General features: G+C 40.3%; 1 protein-coding gene across 1 annotated transcript; it reads left to right on the top strand.

Annotated features, from left to right (window-relative positions):
- The first annotated feature begins 551 nt into the window (after positions 1 to 551).
- Positions 552 to 24,732, top strand: pla2r1 (phospholipase A2 receptor 1). The gene is made up of 30 exons (XM_069697866.1): positions 552 to 815; positions 2,247 to 2,627; positions 2,751 to 2,924; positions 3,750 to 3,914; positions 4,275 to 4,388; positions 4,919 to 5,068; positions 5,434 to 5,628; positions 5,728 to 5,891; positions 6,101 to 6,211; positions 8,315 to 8,427; positions 8,542 to 8,711; positions 8,798 to 9,006; positions 10,003 to 10,148; positions 11,322 to 11,406; positions 11,516 to 11,651; positions 11,853 to 11,888; positions 12,274 to 12,434; positions 13,717 to 13,781; positions 14,076 to 14,179; positions 14,258 to 14,394; positions 15,647 to 15,764; positions 15,912 to 16,045; positions 17,161 to 17,302; positions 18,620 to 18,855; positions 20,375 to 20,555; positions 20,692 to 20,826; positions 21,703 to 21,825; positions 21,902 to 22,078; positions 23,351 to 23,386; positions 23,664 to 24,732. The coding sequence occupies exons 1-30, from the start codon at positions 671 to 673 to the stop codon at positions 23,879 to 23,881; spliced, it is 4,461 nt and encodes a 1,486-aa protein (XP_069553967.1). The 5' UTR covers positions 552 to 670; the 3' UTR covers positions 23,882 to 24,732.
- The last annotated feature ends 201 nt before the right edge of the window (positions 24,733 to 24,933 follow it).

Genomic DNA, 24,933 nt, shown 5'->3' with positions numbered 1-24,933 from the left:
TCAAAGGGGCCGTACATGGGAAACAGAGGTATACTACAAAACAAGTGTGAAATAAAAAAAAAAAAAACCGAAAATATAGCCTACTAAAAATGTAATATTTTGTTGTTAGAAATGCAAATAAGTAAAAAAAAAAAAATGAAATAGAACAAGTGGTAATTATAGAAACACTGCAACCTTTTTCAATGAATAGTATATTTGTATCTATCTATCTATCTATCTATCTATCTATCTATCTATCTATCTATCTATCTATCTATCTATCTATCTATCTATCTATCTATCTATCTATCTATCTATCTATCTATCTATCTATCTATCTGTCTGTCTGTCTGTCTGTCTGTCTGTCTGTCTGTCTGTCTGTCTGTCTGTCTGTTTTTCTGTCTGTTTATTTGTGTGTTTATTTTCCTGTTGTTTATTGAATCTTTGGGTTGGGTGTAAATAAACTTGTGTGTCCCAGTGAAAACGGTCCGCAGCGGCAGGAATGCAGCCCTCAGACTGGAGCGCAGCAGCTCCTCCATCAGACGTGACGTCGCTGGTTCCCCGCTGAAAAACTCAACTGGGCCAAAGTTTTTCTATGAGGGAAAGAACAACAAGCCCGAAACGCTCCCTCCGACCGGGAGCCTCGGAATGAGCGGATATTTGCGCCTCGACACTGCATCCCGCTGTCGAAATGTTCATCCAGTTGTGTCGTTGCATCGACTCCGCGGCTGTTGTGGTGATTATTTGTGTGTCCGTGTTGTTGGCGAAAAGCTGCGTGTGTGTCACCGAGGAGGACGATGAGGTCCTGGACAAAAACCAGCTCATGGAGTTTTACAGTAAGTCATCTGGCCGCAGCTGTTGCTCGGTGCTCTTTTCTTTCATTTGAATAACCCGCAAAATAAGCCCACACTTTTATTTATGTTTTGTCCTTAAACGTAATAATTATATAACTGCACTGAAAAGAGGGAGAAGATTCATGTTCTCAATGTGCTGAGCTGTCTTGTGTTTGAAGCGACTGAATTAACTCCGCTAGTTTCCTGAAGACTTATTTATAAGTCTCCTCAGGTCTCCTACAGTGGCCCCCGGACCACAGTTTGTTCCCCAACAGGCTCATATTACCAGCAGTTTCAATAAACACAGCTCAAGACCAGCATAAAAAACGTTTTCTCTGTCTAAGCTCATTTTAGAGAAGAGAGAAATGTGCTCTTCAGGTTTTTTGTAACCTAGATTAATTAATTCTGTCTTATTAAACTACAAAGTGAAATCAGAACAAGGAAAAATTATTCTATTTATTATTCAACTCTGATTCTTTGAGGAATTTAGAAATCATTTACAACATTCAGTTTTCCATATGCGAGGACGTTCTGCTTTTCTATATTAAATATAATTATTAAATAAAAATGTCACTTTGGATGCACAGATTTTTTTTGTTTTCTACCCTTTTAAATTCCCCAAAAAAAGAAAAGACAACATATGGACTGCAAAATGAAAACAGAGGGAACCGAAGGGGTGTAGTTTGGACGCCGGGTATCACCGGTGAGCCCTCTGGAGATGTCGTGTGCTAATCAATGAGACATGAAAGAAGGAGGGAGTCCAGCTGATGGTCCCAGTGGTGTACTTACCCTCCATCCAAATCATTAGTTGCACCCTTAGGTTGCAAAATGTTATCTCACCACCCTCACATTACTCATTTTCCCCACATCAGATCAAATTTAAACACCTCGTTCTCCCCTTCCACTCAACGACTGAATGCCATGTATGTATATTTTCATCGTGGTATAGTTCATTCAAGTAAAAACACGAAGGAAGGATATCCGGACACTGAAAATACCCCCCCCCCCCCCCCCCCCCCCGCCCACATGCAACAGTTTTGGTCATGTAGCCCATCTTGTTCTGGATGTGCACGCCTTTTTAAAACAATCTCTCCGACTATGTAAATTACAATAAGAAACTTCTGAAAAAGTTGTCAAACATAGAAGTGAAGTGTTCTCACTTTACTTTCTGAACTGACTTTATGTAACAGACGTTGCATTTGAGGTAGAATGCCATCATAGAGTATATTAATCTGCACTTCTTTTTTTTTTTCAAAGCTCTCACTCCACTAATCCATTCATCCTCCTCTGTCTTTGGCACACATTCACATTAATGTCTCACGTCCTCCCCCACGTCTCTCACCCCTGCGCCCCTCATCCCACTCCTTCCGCCCCGTCCCTCCACCTCTGCTCATCTCATCATCTTCTCCTTGTCCCTCATCCGTCTATTTCCAGAAAAGGGTGTGTTTATCCTGGAGAGCGAGCCGCTGAAGCGCTGCATCACGGTGGACCGCTCCAACCTGGTGCTGGAGGACTGCGAGCGTCCGACGCGCTGCATGCTGTGGAAGTGGGTCTCCCGCCATCGCCTCTTCAACTTGGGCACCAGCATGTGCTTGGGCCTCAACATCTCGGACACGACGCAGCCTCTCGGCACCTTCGAGTGCGACACGGCCCTGCCTGTGCTGTGGTGGCGCTGCAGCGGGAACGTGCTGTACGGGGCGTCCCAGTGGAGGGTGGCTGCGGCTGGACGTCTGGTGGTGGTAAAGAAAAACAATTACCATGAGTGGAAAAGGTACAACACCCCTAAAGAAGGACCCTGCTCATATCCATACGAAGGTAAACCCCTAAAATATACTTCATGTCTTCTAAATGATGTAAAATCCCATTGGTGACATTTTTAAATACTTAATACTTTTCTGCCCACCAGACTTGTCATTTTAAATCATGTTTTGTTTACAGATATCCACACTTTGTTGGGAAACGCACATGGGATGCCCTGTGCCTTTCCCTTCAAGTACAACAACAAATGGTACTCTGAGTGTACGACAGAGGGCCGTGAGGACCACCTCCCCTGGTGTGCGACCACCACTCGCTACGATGAGGCCGAAAGATGGGGCTTCTGTCCGGTGCAAGGTAAAACAATGGAGACACAGCAGAGTGAGAAAGGAACACAAGTAAACACACTACATGGTCTGAAGTGAATATTGAAATGTTTTTCTGGGTTTAGTGTGGATTGGAAAGTGAACTCCACCTTTGTGAAGAATTGCTTTGCCAGTTGTGAGCCAGGCCTCATGAGCAAACATTAACACTCAACAATAATCCTCCTGTGGCTGAATGAGGAAATCTCTGCAGCTAGATTCAACTTGGTTTCTATTTACTTTTTGCAATATAGTGTACACCTTAAAAAAAAAAATGTTGTTACTGAGATTTCTTCAATTAAGAAATAAGATAAGCCAGAGGCAAAATAGGTGAAATTGATAAGTATAGCACCTTTTCATACCTCCAGGAAACACAAAGTGCTGTACAGAATGCAAGAAAATGAAGTGATTAAAAACTATAAAAGCAAGACACAATCAAAAAGTACAGAGATGTGAGTTAGAAGCAGAAGTAAACAGACATGTCTTTAGATTTAAACGTGGTCAGCTTCGCCTGAAGTCTCAACTCTTCCGGTAGTTTGTTCCACATTCCAGCGGCATAAAAGCTAAAAGCAGCTTCACCATGTTTAGATTTTACTCTGGAAACAACCAGTAATCCAGAACCAAATGACCTCAGCGGTCTGGAGGGTTTGTACTGGATTAGGAGATAAAACACACGTACTCTAAAAACACTGACAGGCCATTGTTGCTGCGGACACCTGGAGACACGTTCACACTGACTCACTTCACTCTTTCTCGATCAGTTTCCAACTCACTTTTTTTAAATTATTATTATTATTATTATTCATGGCTTTATCCACAGATTCCAGTTGTGAGCGGTTCTGGGAGTCTAACCAGGAGCTGCGTGCATGTTACCAGTTCAACCTTTACACCATCCTCACCTGGAGTCAGGCGCTGTCTACCTGCCAGGCTCAGGGAGGAAACCTGCTCAGCATCACCAGCCTGGCAGAGCACAGGTATATCAGAGGTAGGCATCTGGTAGGAAACACAGAGGGGCCATGAAGCTGCTGAGAGAAACTTCCACCATGAACTCCTTCTGGATCCACTACTCGAAAATCTGATGTTTATATTTTTGTTGCTCAATAGAGCATACAAATTCATCACTCATACCACTTCATTTTAGGTTTTGGTCTCGCCCCTCCCTTCTTTTGTTATTTTTGGCTTCTTTTTTTTAAATTTTTTATAACTCTATATTTATCTCTTCACTGTCTCCTGTCTGGAATATCTTTGAATTCCACAGTGATGTATGAGACTGGACAAAAAACTATTTTCATCAGACATCCGATCGATTTGCTACAGCGTGCTTTGTTTTTGTGCCTCGTGGCAGATCGACTGGCAAGCGTAGGAGCGATGGTTTGGATCGGGCTGAACCACCTTAAAGATGGACGTGGGTGGCAGTGGTCTGACGGAGCACCTCTGTCATTGGTCAATTTCACCACAGGTAGTGATTATTTGTCTACTCCAGGGGGAGCAAGTGAGAGGGAAATGCCCAAGATTTTAACTGAAATATATGCAGTGAGAATATCAGTCACCCAAACATACAATTTTATTTCATCGCATGCACTAGCTTGTTGAAGTTTTAACACTGGAGTGTTACTAGAACAGGAATCACTCAACTTTACTCATGCAAATGAAAAAGTTGCTTAAGCAAAGGCAATGAGTGAAGTTTTTTTTAAAGTAAAGTATAAATGATTTTAGTCATCGAATGTACAAGCCCAGTCCGTTTTAAAAGGATGGATTAACAGTTAGAAAATAGGGTTTAATAAGAAAATATTATCAGATGAAAAGAATAATGAATAATAAATGCTATATAAAGGAAACTGAATGATTTTTCACAATTATCAGGAATTTTCTTCATTTAAGATTAAGAATAACTATTTGTTTGGGTTTTGTGTAACTTTTACTCTGGAAAAAAAAAAAAGCAGCTTCTGTCAATAAAACCTCATTGCGTGTTGACTGTGTTCCCGTCAGCGCTGCCTGCCAGCCCGCTGCAGGACAACAGACAGTGTGGTGTTTACAACTCAGCCTTCGACGGTCACTGGCAGAGTCTCTCCTGTGAGTCTGCTCTGCCTTACATCTGCAAGAAGACGCCTAACGACACCCGGAGAGCTGAGCCTCTAAGTGAGAGCACGATGCACGACACAGACACACACATTAAGACCGAACATGCCTCCCTGGCTTTTAGACTGTGAAAGGAATGAGTTATGAGTCTTAAATGCAAAATAAATATATATTTTTTAAAGTTTTGTAGTTCTTGGCCTCAGCAACTGCTCTGCACCTGGGGAGTGAACTTAAGACCTTGCACTCTTTTGCACTGTTGGCAGCTAGACCAAAACAATGTCCGCTGTGAATTTGTTTTACTCTCGTCTGACTTCTCCTCTCCTCTCCTCTCCTCTCCTCTCCTCTCCTCTCCTCTCCTCTCCTCTCCTCTCCTCTCCTCTCCTCTCCTCTCCTCTCCTCTCCTCTCCTCTCCTCTCTCCTCACAGAGAACTGGCAGTACATCCATACAGACTGTGATAATGGCCGGTGGCCTCATAATGGTTTTTGCTACCGGGCGCTGTCAGAAACAGAAGCAGGAAGCTGGGAGGAGTCGTCCCAGGCCTGCAGCTCTCGGGGGGAAAACCTCACCAGCCTCAACTCCTTGTCTGAGGTGGAGATGCTGCTCAACCTGTTGGCTAACTGTAAGAAGCATCATGCAATATAGACACACGTTGTTGTGTTTGTTATAGACACTAAATGCTATTTCGTTTGTGGTGTGTGCGCGTGGCCGTGTTTAACAGTTTCTGGGGAGAGTTCGGAGGTGTGGATTGGTCTTTGGAAACAGGCATCGTCACCGACAGTAGAGTGGTCTGATGGCTCACCAGTGACTCTCACTCTGTGGCACCAGTATCACCCTCTGCACAACCTAACGGATGCAACACTCTGTGCCAAAGTGGACAGGAAGGTGGGAAACCCTGTGTTTGTGTTTGTTTTATTTGTTTTTTAAAAAACAACAACTCATATTTCCCTGTTTGATTAATTAATTGTTTGGTCTCTAAAAAACAGAAAACTGAAATAACTGTTTAATCGTGTCAACTGTAAGCCATTTATGATGTGTGTGTACATTAATCGGCTGCTGTCCTCATGAGAGTAAACCGCTAAACTCTTTCACAGAAAGGCACCTGGCTTTTAGCCTCCTGTGATGAGCGACTGCCTGCTGTGTGCAGAAGAGAAAGCCAGAGTCCCACTCAGCACCCTGGAACCTGGGATGAAGGTTGTCCTGAGGTAGGAACATGAATGCGCACACAAACATCCATCCATACACATCCATCCATCCACACACACACACACACACACACACACACACACACACACACACACACACACACACACACACACACACACACACACACACACACACACACACACACACACACACACACACACACACACGTCCATGTCAGCTTGCACTCAACTGCTGATGAGTCTTTGACTAAACTATTTAATTCGACCTCTGCTCTGACCTCGCAGTTGAATGTCCGGCTCGAGGTGGAGCGAACCTATCACATAACACAATGACATAACACCCCTCTTAATCTTTCTCTGATAAATCTTTACCTACAGTGTGCCACGGTGTTTATAAACGCAAGGTAACATCTAGAAGCACAAGACGTTTGGTTTCACGTTGTTCCATAACAATTACTTATAGCAGTAGTAGTTTTTTTCTTTTGTAAAGAACTCCATTTGCATGAAAACTGCTGATGTCAGCTGAGCTAAAAATCTCAAAGTATTACTTTTGTACTGTGAAAAATGCCTCAATACTTTTTCAAATAAACTAAAGAAATTCTGATTTGTTGACTTGGTAAAATTATGTTTAAATTCGGAGAAGAAAATGGACAAGTTTTTTTTTTTATTTAAAAAAGTGACAGATTTTAAAGTGACAGATTTTCAAGTGTCAGGCCAATTGTATGCTGTGCTGTGCCGCGCCGCGCCGCGCCGGGTTACAAAGGCTCCATAGAGATCAGGACTTGCACCAGACAGAGCCGCACGCCTGCTGCAGTTCAACTTCAGAGCAAGTCGCTCCTTTAGAGGGACAATGAGCTGATTCACTCGACTGCTGACGTGTTGTCTGGCATTCGTGTTGCTCCTTGACTCTATTTACAAGAATATCAGACTCCTGAGTCATCAGGCTACTTCATGCCTCTGAACACGAGGCCAAAAATGCCCCTGCGGGCACAATATCAGTGGCCATGCTCGAGTAGTCTCTGATGATTCCTGCCAGGGTTTTAGCAAACAAAACTATGCCCTCCACTTTAGTCTCTTCATTGTCTGTGTAACACCAGGTAATGCAGGTAACAGTGTGTGGTTTTGTCCTCAAAATGTCTCCATCTGTAATAAAAACATATTTCATACTGCAGTTTTACAGAAAGCTCTGAAACATGCCTTCATGTTAGTGTTGGCCTCGGGACCCCAAGTATAAGGAGGCGGGGGGGTAGATGGGATATAAGGGTTAAGGGGGATAAATTCACACCACTTGTCAAAACACAAATGCACGCACACGTTCTTGCATAAACCCGCAGACCTGCATGTTATTCCACAGATATTTCAATAATAGTACGAATACGACACCTGAGTTCTGGTGAGGATGCCAAAAGGATACTTTTAAAGATAAAAGAAATACAAACATTGATTTTTAGCCAAGTTAGCTGCTTGACTTTATGGATGGCAATGTCAAACAATTAATCCATGGATTTTTTTTTTTTTTTTTTTCTAATCAAAGCCAAATACTAATTATTATTGTCTAAATATAAGAACGTGCACAAGAACTGAACTGCCAAAATTAAATTGAGCAAATTTTCTGATTTAAATTATAAAGAGATCAAAGAATGCTATAAATAAGAAAGATCTCAAATTTGATCACACCTATCAGTGCTGTTTTTCAGTCATTTTATTTTTGTGCTACAGAACCATTTTAATTGAAACCCAAAATAGGGTTACCAACTTTCAAGTAGCAGCTGGTGTGAGATGTTGGCTTTTAAAGGCTTTTTTTTTTTTTTTAAACTCTAAGAGCAGCTACAAAATTTAAAAACCTGAACCTGTCTACAAGATCTAACCACCTGGTTGAAGGTTATTGGAAAAAAAAAAAGATGAATTCCCATTAGTTTTATTTGTCTGTTTAACCTATTAATAAAAATATTGTTTCATAAAGAAGTTGCTTTGTGGTTTCCATTTATCTGAGAGACCCTGAAAGCAGCTGTATCATGTGAAACTCTTCAAAAAGAATTCATATTTGATGTGACGTAAGGCTTTTCTCTGGTGTGTTTCATAATAAAGCTGCAGTTTGAAATATAGCATTGATCTCTGGATGGTTTTTGTTTACTTTTTCAGGGCTGGAAGCGACACGGCCACTCCTGTTACACAGTGACTGGTCATGAGGAGAGCTTTGAAGATGCGATCAAGGGATATTACTGCAAAGCTCCTCTTCTTACTGTGGAAAACAGGTGGTTTATTGAGCAAATATTTTATTACGTCGATTCAAAATATCTACTTTTTAGTTTGTGGTAGCATTTGAGCCCGTCTCCTCACCCGGCCCCTCGTCTTTCTCTTGCTGGCAGGTTTGAGCAGGCGTTTGTCGACAGTTTGCTGAGCGAGAGCGGCGCCAACAGCAGCAAGTATTACTGGATCAGCCTCGTTGACGGGGACAAGATGAACGAGTACAGATGGCTTCCTCACAATGGCTCCTCTCTGTCTCTCACCTTCACAAATTGGAACAAACACCAGCCAGGTAGCCTGATGATGAAGAAGCACGCCGTGATTGGGTTTAGTTGGAGATTTGTTTTCATGTGACACCCTCCATTCCTCTTTCCTCAGTCAGTGCTGGTGGCTGTGTTGCCATGTCAGGCGGACCTGCGCTGGGTCACTGGGAAGTGAAGGACTGCAAGTCGCTCAAGGCCTTTTCAGTGTGTAAGCAGAGCATCAGCAGTTACCACGACGTTCAGCTGCCGGAGCACCACATCGATGCCTCCGCCCCCTGTCCTCCAGGGTGGGAATCACACTCTGGGCTGCTCCACTGTTTTAAGGTCGGATCATCCTCATCTTTTCACTCCTCTGCTCTGTCCTAACTCACACCCCTGAACTTTGTTTCCTTCCTTTTCCCAAAGCCTTGTACATCATTTGGTAAAATGGTGATAGTCTGGACTTTACAGAATACATAAAATCTCACCAACTCCAACTGAAACAAACTTAAGAGGATATTTGCTTGACTAAATAAAAAACTATTCCTTTGTTCATTTCCCATACCTACTTGTTGTTGCTGTTAAGGGTCAGTGGGGACTGTGTGCTATCCCAGCATGCACGGAGCAACAGGCAGGGTACACAGGATCCACCACGGGATTAACATAGACATATTCACACCGACAGGCAATTTATTTTCATGATTTTCAACTTCTACAAGGTCTGCAGATATGAGATATTTTCATTAGGTAGTTACTTTATTAATCCCCGAGGGGAATTTTTTTTCTCGCTACAGCAGCAAAGCGAAAAAATTATCAGTTAAACATTCAGTTATTTTCTCAATTCATTGATTAATCACATGGTCAATTAAAGAGCCCATGGTGACGTCTTCAGGTGTTTTATTTTGTCTAAACTGCAGACCAAGATATTCAGTTCAGTAAAAAATATGTAAGAAACTAAAACCATTTTGCAATATTTAGGTAAAAATAATCCATTTCATGTATCTACTTTTCAGAGTTGTTGCTCATTAACTGTCTGTTTCTTGAATAATCGGTTAAGCGACTTATTATTTCAGCTTTATGGACAGGTATCAGCGTGGGTTTCTGAAAGGATGGAGCTACAGAGAACAGACTAAAAAAATATTTTGAAGTGAAAAAGGTTTTGGATAATGAATTTAAAAAACTATTATGTTTACACCTGCCCACAGAAAAGGTTTGAAAATGTGAAGAAAAAAAAACCATTAAGATTTTATATGTAGGTAAATACAGAAATTATACAAATATGATGCATTTCTGCAGTTACCACCTGTAACTCTCAGCTGAACCTAAGTGTTGCTCTTCCAGGTGTTCCACGATGAGAAAGTCCTGATGAAGCGCTCCTGGGTGGAAGCAGACTTCTTCTGCCAGGCCCTCGGGGCTCAGCTGGCCAGTTTCCACCACTATGAGGAGCAGGTGTTTGTCAAGCAGCTCCTCAGTACCATGTTTAAAGGGTTGGTACAGCCCTTTGGGGCTTATCAGTGCAGGAATGTTGTGGGAATGCATCAGTTGAGGTTGTTTTTTTTATTTCACGTGCATAGAGAGGTGAATGCAGGATTTAATTATTTGGTTTTGATGATAAAATGCGTTTTAGGGTTGTTTCATAACATAAACATAAAAATAATTACTTTTCTGCAGAGACAAGCACATCTCTAAACACCTACTGTTGTGTAAGATGCAAGACATTTGTCAAGTGTCAGAGAGCTACATCAGCCAGTCTTGTAAGTCAATTAACAGGGCTGTTTAATGACAGTAATGGATTTATGGATTTTTATAATATCACTGTTAGTAGTAGTAGACAGGAACTCCAAACAAAGAATAAAGTTGTAAGAATGAATTTGATTTTATTCATAGCACTTTTCAAAACCACTTTTAAAAGGGCTTCATGGGGAACCCGATGGGCGAGTGGTTGGTACATATGGGCCAACATGCCCGCTGTGTCTCTGGCTGACTCTCAGCTGGCCGGACCTTCGCTGCACGTCATTCCCCTGCTCTTTTTCTTCACATTTAGTTTCTATCTACTCTGCACTATTGTGATTAAATCCAAAAATGCCCCAAAAATACTCTTTTAAAATAATTTAAAACCAAGATACAGGATGTAAATCAACAATAGAAAGAACAATTAACTATTCTTAAATCTAGACATGGGAACAACCAGCAGGTTGGTACGGTGAAAGCAACTCTAAAATATAATATTAATACAAAAGAAATGGGTAACCACTGTAGTGTTGGTAAAGGTGGAGGAGTCTTATTGCCTTCCAATATCTCAGCAGCTGCCTTTTGTACCAATAATCCAGTAATGTATGACACCGTCTGTATCCTTTAAATTTAAGACTGCTTGAACTATGAATATTGATGACATTACAGTAACAGTATAGGACAAGTTAGCAAATATATTTTTCAAACCTTTGACCAGAATCACAAGAAAATCCACCTATGTTTTTTACAACAGGCTGGATGTACAATCTATACTTTAGAGTACAATTTATTAGGATATAACGCAGATCAAAATAATGTGGTAAACAATGTGGTAAACCGACTGTTGTCAAAGTACACATTTAAAAAGCTGAAGGACTTCTTGTGGACTTGTGTTGCAGTGTGTTTGTGTTCTGCTCCTCTTTCTTTAGAACAGAGGGTCGCCGGTTCTGGGTGGGTTTGAATAAGAGAGACCCTGAATCTCCCGGAGCCTGGCAGTGGTCCGACGGTTCTCCTGTAAGTACACACAGATGCTCACTTAAGTAACAGTCCATCCACACTGATATCCAGAAAATGTACAGCATTACACCTGTTTTTCCTCGTGTGTGTGTGTGTCTTTGTGCAGGTGGTGACGTCCTTCATCGAAGATAAGAACGAGGAGGATGACAGGAGGGACTGTGCGGTGTACAGTAACCTGACCAACACTCTCATGCCACAGCCCTGTGACACCAAACATGAGTGGATCTGCAAGATGTCCAGAGGTACACACACACACACACACACACACACACACACACACACACACACACACACACACACACACACACACACACACACACACACACACACACACACACACACACACACACACACGTACAAGCACACACCACCACCACTCTGCACACAGACATACTGTACATACACGTATGGCATTATTTAATGAACTCTGTTTTACGTTGCAGGAGATAAACTGAAAAAACCCTACTGGTACACCGAGCGTAAGTCAACTTCTTTACTTCATTATTATATTGTAAATCACATAAACTGAGCTAAAGAGATTTCTCATGATCAAGTGAAAAACATTTCTCATTTGGCAGAAAATGTTGACTGACTATTTAATACGAAAAGTCCAAAAAATGTGTACAGTCTTAGACTGATTTAACTTAATATTAACTTCACATACATTATAATATTCTAAACTTTTTATTTCAGTAATTTCCCCTGGGGTGCACTGTACTGTTTGATTGACGCAACGTGTTTGTAGTAAATCTGAGTCAATAGAAAGTATTTTTTGATCAGTAATAACAACTGTGCATTGATTCATTGCACCCATTTCATTACTTGAACACGTTTCATGTTACTTATTATTGTCCTTCCCCACAGAGAGCGAGCCCTGGGTGTTTTACCGCGGAGCTGAGTACCTGCTGGCCAAGCAGCCATTCAGCTGGGACGCTGTCTCTCTGGCCTGTCAGATGATGGGATCCTACCTGCTGTCCATTCACTCCAGAGAGGAGCTGCACTTCATCAAGGAGCGTTTGCGGCGGGTCTGTAACTGCTCCTGCTCTTAGAAAAAGATTCATAAAGTTTCATTATCAACAGAATGTGTTATTACGTAGAGATTTTTGAATTTGCATCTATTTTATAATCTATTCTAATTAACTTCGTAACATAAAACACTAGTGTAATACCCAGAATATTATATTCTGGGTATTTTATTGATAGTTTTTGTTAATGTTCCCTTTTAAAATCAAAGATGAAAGTGAATTATCCAAAAACACACACTTGGCAAAATTTACATTATAGAATAAATATGTTGGCTAACACAGTAAAAAACTAAAATAGTGAAAAAGAAATATCACAAGATATCCAGCATATGTGTTTATGATATAGTATAAGATTCATATAGTTTAAAAACAACAAATTTATGTTGCAAAACCTCTATTTTCAAGATTTGTTTAATTGTGAAACATACTATATGGCAAAAGTGTTATGGTCCTTTCAATAACTCTTATTTAACAAAATGATACAATTATTTAAATGGAAATGTTATTATTTTAGCTTATAACACAGAATTTATTGCGTAATTACACAAAGTTAGAATTAGTGTATTCCAGAGTGAAACAGTGTTACTTACATAACAGTATTATTATTCTGCGCAGGTCCAACTTCTATAGTTTATATTTTTCCTTCCTTTTTATCTCCCATCCTATGATTTTAAAGTGAAGGTGCATCTGATATTTACCTTTTTTTTTTCGGTGAGAATACTCCCGCCATCTCCCGGGATCTCATTGATATCAGAAGCATTGAACATAAACCCTTTTTGGTTCATAGTGAGCTGTAACAGACTCTTGAGTACACAGCCAAAGAAATGTACTTAATCACAGAGGTTTGTGCTCACTGAATGGCCCAATAGACCCATTCTTCAAACAGTTCACATACAGTGAAAACCCGACAAGTGTGAACACAATTGGCGCACTCGTTTCTCATACAAACTCAAGTGTTTACAGACACACATCGACGAGCTGAAATGCACCTCATATGTGAACACTTTAATGCTCGAGTGCCCCTGCACACAGGGAGCAAGGAAAAGGCTGTCTTTTGGCAGCAGCCTTTTTGGATCAGACTAAAGAGGTCTCTTGTGGTGTCGAGGCTTGTGAGGGGATAATGGGAACAAAACAAGGCGATGAAAGAAGCGGTGCACAGGCCAAGGAGGGCGCCTGAATGGCCGCTCATGAGAGAGGCTCTGAAAAGCTGATCTTCTCGCCCTGTGAGGACAAAAGTAAAGTTTTCTTTTTCATCTCTGCTCCTTTCACTGTGTCTCTTCAGCTCTCCCTGGGCCATACTGAGTGGTGGATTGGCTTGTCCATCATGCAGCCTGGAGAGGAGGTCAGGTGTGTGCTCGCTTTGGATCTTGTTAAACTTTTCCTGTTTGTGCTATTGATTTTATTTTAGCACTTTATTCAACATTGTGAGTTAGGTGTGAGATGTGAGTCGCCCAGGCACTCCAGTACAAGAGGCCTGTTCAGCCTTCACATTAAAGAGGAGAAGATTAGCCTACCTGATCAAACAAAAGTACAAGACTGCCTAAAAACCACCTGACAGTCTCATTAAGGCCACATCATCAGCCAGGCTTGCAACAGTGTTCACTGATAGTATTTGTGTTTATTGGTTGTTGTTTTTTTAAGGTGGAGTGACAAGACGGGAGTAGACTTTCAGAACTGGGCTGAAGGTGTTACTGCTGGCGCCCTCAGGAAAAATGGGTTGTGTGTCACCATGTCTTCTTCATCAGGTAAACACATGCAGAAACACAACCTGATTCTTGTCAACTTGCACATGCCAGAGATCAAATTTGCTCGACTTGTTGCAGGGAAGTGGTCGACGAGTAAATGCAGCGATCTCCACGGCTACGTGTGCAAGAGAAGGACCGTGTCCGTGGTGGAGACGCCCAGGGAGCCGCACTACATCGGAGGATGTCCAGAGAACTGGCTGTACTTCGGACACAAGGTTCAGATAAGCATTTAGACACACACACATGCTCAGACACACTTATGAATAATTCATTTGAATGAACCTCAAATAAGGATGATAATCAATTTTCATTAGCCTGCATTATGTAAACTCATCTAGGAAAGTTCTCCTGATGGATGCAAGTAAACAGCAGGAAATATTGCGTAATTTTAACTTTATTTGGCTGGATGAAGTTGGCATACACCTATTTTTCTATTGTTTTAACGGCAACACTTGAAGCCCTCTGTTTTCATTTATATTTGCAGTACATAAGCATTTAAAATCAGTTCATAAAATATGCTGATATAAGTATTTAGTAAGGGGTGTATCAGTAACTTTAACTCCCTCTGTTGGTACCCATAAATTACATAATAATGATAGCATATATAATAAATGCTATTTAATAAAATGTTTTATTGTTATAAAAAATATAGCTTCATGAGCAAAGTTATAATTGCTGACACATACTGTTTGTAGATAAATTTGTTGTCCACATCTTCTTCTATAAAGAGGTTTGGGTGGGTTGTGAAGTGTTTCCATCAAATGACAGTCCACCACCATTATACACGACTACATACTTCTTATATCCTATAAACGCCCTTAAAATGGCTCGTTTGGCCTGAATTCCCCCACAAATCAGCTATAAAAAGGTCACTTCTCTAAACTCCCAGCTGGATGAAAAGCAGGATTGAAGCAGGATGTTTGTATTTACATTCACTGTTTCGTGGCGAGTTATGTTGTCAATTTCTGAATAACCCCCCGATGGCGGCGCTCAAGCTGCGTCAGCTTCAAATAAACCAGCAGATTCTCTCTTAAATCATAAAGGCGTGGCCACAAGGTCCACCCTATCCACTTAGTTTTAAAATGTACATCTTTTCGAGGTATTTCAACAGTGGTGGTGCTGTTGCCTTGTTTAATGTGACCCAATTTCTCTCAGATTTAACCATATGAAGCTCTGAATATAATCTGCTTGCTGCTTCTTTCTTGTTTCACCACTGAGATGAAATTACCCCCTCTGCTTTCTAACTTTGAGCCCAAATGAGATTCTTGGTGATGATCTGGGAATACTGATTAGCATTTCACAATGTGATATTCATGTTTTGTGTGTGTGTGTGTGTGTGTGTGTGTGTGTGTGTGTGTGTGTGTGTGTGTGTGTGTGTGTGTGTGTGTGTGTGTGTGTGTGTGTGTGTGTGTGTGTGTGTGTGTGTGTGTGGTGGGTGGGTGGGTGGGTGGGTGGGTGTGTTGGCAGTGTCTCCTGCTTCACCTCCCTGCCAGTCCAAAGGAGGGAAAGAGTTGGAAAGATGCCCAGTCCATCTGCACCTCATTCGGCGGCACGCTGGTCGCCATAGAAGATGAGATTGAACAAGGTAAAATATCTGATGATGACTCTTTTCATATGCAAATTGTTTTTCTGCTCTTTATCTCCATTGATAGGCATTTCAGAGAGGAATACTGATCTATTTTTTTATTTTTATTTTTTTTATTTCTATGTTGTCATGCCACCCTCTCTGCAGCCTACATCACCATGTTCCTCCAGGGAAGCTCTGTGGGTGTTTGGATTGGTCTGGAGGACACCATGAAATGGACCAATGGCAAACCAGTCAGCTACACCAACTGGTCTCCAATCGAACCAAAGAGCTATCTCACTGTAAGATCTAATGAGTTCTTTAGGTTGACCTGCTTTGGCCAGCTGCTTGAGTTTATTGCTTATTCTTATGACTGTAAGTGACTGTGTGATTATGTGACCCTCACAAGTCCACAGGACAAAAAGAGTCTTGGCTTCGACAAACGTTTTTCTAATTCTTTGGGCTATATTGTTCCTGTATTTGTTTTTAAAGGACGCGTAATACAGTGTCTAACATCACTGCTCTCCCAGTGTATACAACCAAATTTATTGTGTTAAACGGTTGAACATAGCATAATGAGCTGAGACAAATGTCAACAGAATAGCAAAGTGGGGGAAGCCACCAGATTTATAACATGTTTCTCACATTTGTCTGTAATGCTCTAAATTCTCATTGTCTAATTGTAATAATATTCAAATTTTCTCAGATAATTGAACAATGTCAGTTTCATCACTTTTAATTATTTCAACTGAGAAATCATGTTTAGTACACACTGAATGGCTCTAAATAAGACAATAGCCATGAGCCTCAGCCACTGTGGAGCAGATAATCAGAGGCTTGAATTGCAGTTACAACCAAAAACAAAGAATTATATTTCCGATTAATTCAATTCAAAAGACTTTATAGGCATGAACATTTGGAAAACGGTGTTGCCAAAGCTTTAAAATCTAGTCTTTCCAAATATTCAGACAATAGACAATTACAATCATGTAGATTTTAGCACATCATGTTCATCACAAGTTTTTATATTGTGATGTACACTGGCTTGATTGATTGATGTTTTAATTAAAAAAAAAAAAAACAAGAAAAAAAAATATTGTTTTTTTGTTTTTGTTTTCTTACAGCTTTAGTCACCTGACAGTATCGAGGCAGAGCATAATCACAACTTTTACTTCTGGATTACCAAAACAAGTCTTTTGAGTTTGCAAGAAAAAAGCCAGACTTGCATTGACAAATATATATATATATAAACCTGTAACCACTGTTTTACCAGTGCAAATGCAACACAAATAATGACTGCAGTGTGTAACAACACCAAAGATTTTTTTAACTGAGAGGACTCACGTTCATGATTGTGCTTTTGTCAGTAGGTCTGTGTATATTTGCTTGTAACAGTTATGGACTTTATGAATTTCAGGAAGATGAATGGCTCAGGGGCTTCGCTGATGAGCCACTGTGTACTGTTCTGTCCAACAACCACAACTTCCACCTGACGGGGAAATGGTACGATGAGAAGTGCAGCGAGAGTGGTTACGGCTTTGTTTGTCAGAAATCTCAAGGTAAGGTTGCCTCAGTTTGTTTCTCTTCAAGTTTTCTTCTGCGAGCCTGTCCTTCAGCGCTTCTCTGAGTGTTTTTTTTTTCCTTTGGTGTCAGAACACTCGAGCTTTCCGATGGTCTTTTAAATGCTTCTAATTTATTCTGTCTGCAAATCAAAAAAAAAACTTCAATCTTGAGTGATTGGCTGTTTCTAACACCATTTTGACAGTTGCCAGTCATATTTCTGTGTGAAGTGCCCTTTCCCTTTCTTATGGCCTTGCAATATTTAAAAAAATGTAATTCATACCTTTGATTCTAGACAGTAAATGAATAGTTTGACAGTTGACTTTCAAAATGTGCTTATTCATTTTAAGATCAATACCTCTTTCAAAAAATCTGGTGCACACAGGGGAAAAAAGAAAATGTCCAACAACCTGGTAATGAGGAGCACATGTCTTGTGGATGACTTAAAAATAATTTGCAAGGTGAAGAAAGCCCTTTTATGACTGCATAGCTTGTCAAGATGCTCTCTAGGTTTTAAATGTACATGTTTCCTCATCAAAGATGCAAGCTCCTGCTTAGTCTCACAGGTTGCAATTTGCAAAAGGAAAAAAAAACACAAAAAAAAACCAGTAGAGTTTTAAAACAATGTTCTATTGACTGGTTAAAAAATGATTTAAAAAAAAAAAAAGGTTAAGTGTAAAGACAAAAAGGGAAAAGCCCATAGTATAACACCTCATTCCCACTGAGCAGAGACACATACAAAACATGTCAGTTTAACATCTTTGCTGATGTTCAAATGACGTCCACTGAGGAGCCAAATTGATCCCATCGTTGACGTTTATGGACATGTCCCACACGCTTTTTTCAATTCTGATGTAAATCCACCAAAATTTAAGCTGAGACTTGGCACCTAATGTGATATCCATTATTTTATTTCAAATTGTGTGTGGATACAGAAACTGAGGAACACAAAATATATCTAACTGTCCACATACTTAATTTCTGGACTGTGTTTGTCAGTAAAAATGGAAGTAGAGTCAGGAGAAAGTTACCCTGTCTCCGTCCAATGATAACAAATAATCAGCACCACTCAAAAACAATTCATGTGTGGGACTATTTCTTGGAAGTCCTAAAGTCTCCACTGGTATCCTAGTGGAACTGTTCAGATCAGCTTTCCAACTTTCAGCCAAACTATTCCATAGTTACTGTTTTAGGGGTTGATGTGAGTTATATCAAATCAATTGTGCATTCATTGCTTACCTTGAAGTAATCATTGTGCTCCATCCTTCCGGTATCTTACCGTCTCCCCACTCTCTTCTCCTCTCTTCTTGTTCCAGATACATCCAAACCTCCCACCCATTCCTACCACCACCCGCTCCCTGACAATATTGAGTACAGGAGCCGCAGCTACAAGCTTGTGTCTGGCAACATGAGCTGGTACGACGCGATGCATATGTGCATAGAGAATGATTCTGACCTAGTGAGCGTTACAGATGCCTACCACCAGGCTTTCCTTACTGTCCTTGTCAATAGATTGGCAGTCCCCCACTGGATTGGACTGTATAGTCAAGACGTATGTACCCTCTCATGCAATATGTTCTGTATACCTCTGCACTGTGTATGTCTACTGTGTGTTTGTGTTGGGGAGATGGCATTGTGTGTATGTGTGTTTGTCCACTTTCAAAGTGTTTGAAATGTTAAATATTATTACTATTATTAGCTCCTTTAATCAAGAGATGACTGATGGCACTCCTTCGGTCTGTGCAGTGACTGAAGCTCCAGCCAGCAGGTGGTAATCTATCTTAGTCTGAAGAATGAAAAATAGGGGGGGAGGGGTTAGCCTGGAAAACAGCTATGCTATGCTAAGCCATCTACTGGCCTTAGCTTCGTATTTAATGGTCAGACTTGAGAGCTGGTCCATCTCCAGCACAATACATACCCGCATGCAAGAAATGCATTTACAATGTTGGTAGATAAATACTTTTAAGGCAGGTTTTTTTTTTTTACTACACTGCTGTACTGTGCCACATTGCACCACCTGACAACACTGAATTACCTGATATTTAATTGTTTTTGTGTAATACATACACATAGAAAGGTTGTAGTTGAAATAAAAAAGCTTTGAAGTAAATTTTAGTCAGGGAAAATATGTTACTCTGGTGTCTGAAGTACAGAGGAAAGTCACCCCACTCTTTAAAAGGATCTCTGACTTCCTAATATTTTTGTTTAGTTTGTTTAACATAGTTACAGTTTCCCCTCGTGAATACAGGGGTTTTCTTCTGGCCTTCTGCCCGTGTAGAAATGTTCTATTTCTAGATATATGCTTTCCCAGCGCACAGTCAGAGACTTAACATTTGAAAACAAGTATCGCTGAGACCCAGTGGAATATCTTAGTCATAAGAGAAAAATGAACACAGGAAGCTGAGAGCTCACTCTCTGCCTCTCTTATTATTCCAAGTTTCCCAATCTTGTTCAGTCTTTCCCGTGAACTAAATGCTCTGTTTTAACTTTTATTACGCTAATTAATACAGTAATCATTCATGTTCCATACTAACAAATAACTATCATAGCATTTTTATCATTTTAACTATTATGACTGCTTCTAATCATGTTGCTTGATCGTGATACAATAGAACTATGAGTGCGTGTCAATGCTGATGAATCAGAAGCTGGATTTCCTCTCTGCATCTGCTTTAGTAAAGCATGGTGCATATTGTTTCTTTGATAAGAAGTTAAATAAACTGTTTTAATTTGAGTTTTTTAGGTTTAGATTTGAAAGAAAAACAAAACTAGTATAAATAAATTTCAATTAAAAGCCAGTAATTAGGACTGATTTGGTGTGAACATTTTCTGATGTTTAACTATGAATTGATTTTGTGAATTGAAAAAACAATCAACTGCATAGTCCATATAAGGCAGAATCCCAGTCGTGTCTTTCACAAACACATTTTGAAAATAGATTATTTACAAAAGTGACCTAATTTGAAAATAAGTAAATGAGTTGTTGTTGAACAAATTGCTATGCATGCACAAAAATCCACAGAGTGGAACCACTGATTGACTGACATCTTTGTGACTGTGCTTCCTTCCAGAGTGGCATCAACTATCAGTGGTCGGATGGCAGTGACATGGTGTACACACACTGGGACGCAGCCGACGATGACGATGACTTTGTGACTGGAGAGTGTGTGTACATGGATGTGAGCGGAGGCTGGCGGAGAGCCGACTGTGAGACTATGCTACCAGGAGCCCTGTGTCATGTCCCCACACCAAGTCAGTGCTGCTGCAGCGAAACACGAAAATCTTTGCACTCAACACTGCGTCTCTTCAGCTGTCCAGTTTCTGTTATTCATGATAAAACGTGTGGAAATACACCCCGTGTTCTGCCTTCCCCCGCTGCCTCTCACAGGTAACAAACCATTTATCTCGTATGAGACGGTGTGTCCCTCCACCTGGGTGAAATTTGGACATGGCTGTTACAACTTTGAGGCTGTGGTGGAGAAGCTTACATTTGAAGAGGCAAGAGAGCACTGCAGGCATAAAGGTAAGGTGTTCATTAAGTTGAACTTAATTCATTAACCAGTTTGCCCGTATTTGTTAAATTCTTTAGTTTTTATTTGTTTGTTGTTATTAAATATTGGGGGAAAAAAAAGAAGACAGAATTGGCTGCTGGGTGAGCTCCATACTCCCCCTACAGGTGAACAGTTGGAATTGCACTGAAATGTGCCAGGTTTAAAAAATAAAAATAAAAATGTGGTTACTTAAAACCGAGCGATTATAAATGTTCCTCTGTACCATCTTTGTTTTCAATGTATCTTGTTTTATAAGACTTGATGTTTACTTAAGGTGTTTTTAGAGGAATAGTTAATCATTTTTGGTAAATATGCTTCTTCTCTTTGGTTATAGTTAAATGAAAGTGTCAGTACTCTAACGTCTGTACAACAAACATAAAGCCACCGGTAGCACCTGGTTAGCCTAGTTTAGCGAAAAGACTGGAAGCGTGAGAAAACCGGTAGCGTGGCTCTGTCCAAAGACAAACACACCTTCTGGCAACTCTTAAACTATTAACACACACCTGTTCATACTGTACAACAGCCAAAGTGTAGTTGTAATTTTTCTGAATTTTTCTGTTCCTGACTTTGACTACCATATTGACTTCCTGGAGTCTCCTCTTGTTGCCTGGCAACCTCACGGGCACAATAAGACCGATCTAGGTGTTTCCCCGTCACACGTCTCTTTGTTAAGCCAGGCTAATATTCTCCTGGTTGTTGCTTTACATTTTGTGTACAAACATGCGGTTGGTTGGAATCTAAAATCTCATCTACCTCTCAGTAAAAAACATTTTCCCGTAATACTGAAGCGTTCCTTTAAACTGCGCTGTGAGTTGTGGTGAGTTTGTTGTGCTCCTTTCACTTTACAGTGAACACCTCAGATGTCCTGACCATCGAGAGTGAAACGGAGAATCGTTTCGTGCTGGAGCAGATGTGGTCGTCGGGCTTCCTTCACCAGAACTTTTGGTTGGGGATGTACTTCAACATTGACAGTAAGGATCTATTACTCTCGTGTTCCCATCTGACAATCGCAGTAGGATTTCATTAAATTTTGGCCTCTGCTTTTAGCTGATTCACTGGCCTGGGTAGATGGCTCACCAATGGACTACACCAACTGGCCCAATAAAGCCCCAGACTCCAAGCAGCTGAGTGCGGATGCCTGTGTTACTACGAGGGTGGTTGACGGTGCGTGGCACCTGTCACGCTGCACGGAGCGACTTGGCTTCATCTGCAAAGCCATTTCAGGCAAGTTGAATCGAGGGCTGCAGCTTGCAGCTGTAACTGTGGAGCTCTCTTGAACATCGTGTGGCTTTCTCCTCGACCAGGGCCGCAGGATTCAGCTTCAGCAAGACAAAATGGATTAACAAAGAATTAGCAGTAAATTATGTTGGCATAAAAAATGTTTTATGGAGCTGTTTAAGTTACTGTATCTATAAAATTGAAAGAGGCTATAATCATAATTTTTATACTTACAATTGATCACATGACTACTTCTGTTATTATTAATAAGAGTTGCAATTATTAGTCAAATCAATTTATTTTTTTATATAAATGATTAATCATTTACTGCTAAAATTCCCTGATTCCAGCTTCTTAAATGTGAACATTTGCACCTTCTATTTGTCCTCCATGATAACAAACTGAATATCTTTTGGTTGGGGACTGCTGGTTGGAACAAAACAGGACATTTAGGTTGCAACTTGGGCTTTGGGAAACACTGATCGACATTTTTTATTATTATTTTCAGACATTTTAAAGACCAAACAGCTCATTGATTCATTTAGAAAATAATTGACAGATTAATACAAAAATAAACATTATTTGCAGCCCCATTATTTTTATTATTACTACCAGACTCTGCAGTTCCAAATAAATATACCCACTGTATGATATCTGCAGACAGTTAGCCACTAGCTGCTAAACACAGTGTCAAGCCAACTCAGCTTTATTTATACGGCACATTTAAAGACGGCAAGAGTTGACCCGAGTGGCGTACAACATAAAAATAGAATAAAAATAAAGACTTGAGAGGTTAAAGTGATTTTGTGAAGCACTTTGCAGCTAAGAAGTCGGATATTTCCCTCACAATTGATGGAGACTAAAACCAGAGCTAAAATAGAGTGAGAACTGGACTTGGAAATGTTATTAAAGCTTCTACATTTGTCACCATATGCAGAAATGTGTCTATTTGGGATAGAAGTGCTTTCACTGGCAAAGTTGCTGTTTTGAGGTTCAGATATATGGAAACTGCTACAGAAGGCCGTGTATGATACATGTGATACTTACACAGACACAAGTTGGACAGATTTTCTGGACACACTAATTAAGATAATATAAATAAGCTTTTCATTGTGATGATTGTTTTGACAGCTGTATCTGCACAAAATCACATTTCATGGGAGGAACTTTTGATAAATACTGTCAGTGTGGATTTTTTTTTCCTCGTGTGCGCCACATGGTCTGAATACCCAAGGTGATACACTTACACTGAACCTCACTGTACATGTTCTTTCACAGATGTGATTACTGAGGTGGAAGTGGAACCTCTAAAAGGTAAAGTGCGCTTTAAATTGAATAATTTAAAACTTAGGACAGATTTAATGTGTCCTAAAGGTGCAGTGAGCAAAGAGCACGTTGTTTCACACTGAGACTGTGATCTGCTTTAGCGTGGAGGCGATACAGTATGTGTGATTTAACACTGTGAGCAAATTGTTCACAGAATGTGTGACAGACATCGGTATTCACGCCTTTTGCATGTAATATAATAAGAGTTTTCTCGCGTTAAAACAAAAGCACGGCTACATAAGAGCTGTCCCGTTGTGTATTTCAGGGTTACATCACGGTGTCATCCTCGCTGCGGTGCTGGTGGCCGTCCTGATCTTTGCCCTGCTGGCAGGGGCAATGTGGTTCCTCTACAAGAGGAACTCTGTACGTTTTCGAGGGCTCCCGACACGCGGCAGCGCTTATTACAGACAAACCAGCTCACAGGCCACAGAGTCGGATGGAAACGTGCTGATCACGGACCTGGAGGTTCACTCAGGAGAATAGCACTCCTTGTCCTTTTTATGGTTTCTGTTGCTCTCCCCCTCTCTGTCTGTTTCTCACCGTTTCACCATCAGGTATGATCGCCACATGACACTGTAAAGCTGTGATGCTGACTCCTCAGGACAGTGGTGAGATGAAGATGGTCAACTTTTTTTAAAATTTGTTTTATTTGAGAGAATGTTTGAAGGACCCCAGCTGCTCTCTACTTCTCATTCATTGAAAAACGTTGACTCGAGACCGTTTTTGATGAAAAGAAAGTTTGTGGATATATGTTTTTGAAGAAGACAAACAAAGTTCACATAAATAAGGACATTAAGGAAGAAATACCAGAGAGCTTTTAACTTGTTAAATGAGGTACCGAACACATAATGCTTGTAACTGTCTCTCAGTATGAGGAGTTATTAAGGTACAATTGGTTAAGGAGAATAACTTCAAAAGGTTTTTCTATAAGATTCAAACAGGAGAAGGAATATTTTGGTCTACTTGTCAGGGTCAAACATCTCATTGCCATAAATAAGAGGAAGATAGATGACAAAATATTAGTTACAGTGATACTTGTTCTGTATTTTTGTATATTTCATTCAGAATTCACCAGCTGTTGGATCTGGACATGTGGTACAGCTATTTTGTTAGTATTACTTTTGTATTTTTTTTTTTTTTTTTTTTAAGATGTTTTCTGTATACATGATGGATATTGATACCAGAGGGTTTTTTTGTGTTGTGAAATAACATGTGTAAGGCATGACTGATGATTGGGACTTCTTTCAGTTTTGTCTGCTAATGCAAAGCAAATTAAGGGATGAATTGTGCACAGTTTTATTTGTGTTTTAATAAACTGAAGGTTAGTTAAATAATTGATTCTTCATTTGATCAGTGTCCTATCAGAATCAGATTTATTGGCCAAATATGTGAACACGTAAAGATTAATTTACTATTAATTAAGACTTCACTACATTATGAGTCAGGACCAACATAGATGTAAACTGCAACTGGATTGGTTGGCGAAAGCATACAACTACGAGGCGCTGATTCTTTTGGCGTTTTTTTCTGCGTTT

This window comes from Brachyistius frenatus, unplaced genomic scaffold (genome assembly GCF_029030835.1).
Source record: "Brachyistius frenatus isolate BFR_SWC_R1_liver_20210118 unplaced genomic scaffold, ASM2903083v1 Contig_24, whole genome shotgun sequence".
Lineage (NCBI taxonomy): Eukaryota > Metazoa > Chordata > Actinopteri > Embiotocidae > Brachyistius > Brachyistius frenatus.
This window is presented reverse-complemented; position numbering and strand designations above follow the sequence as displayed.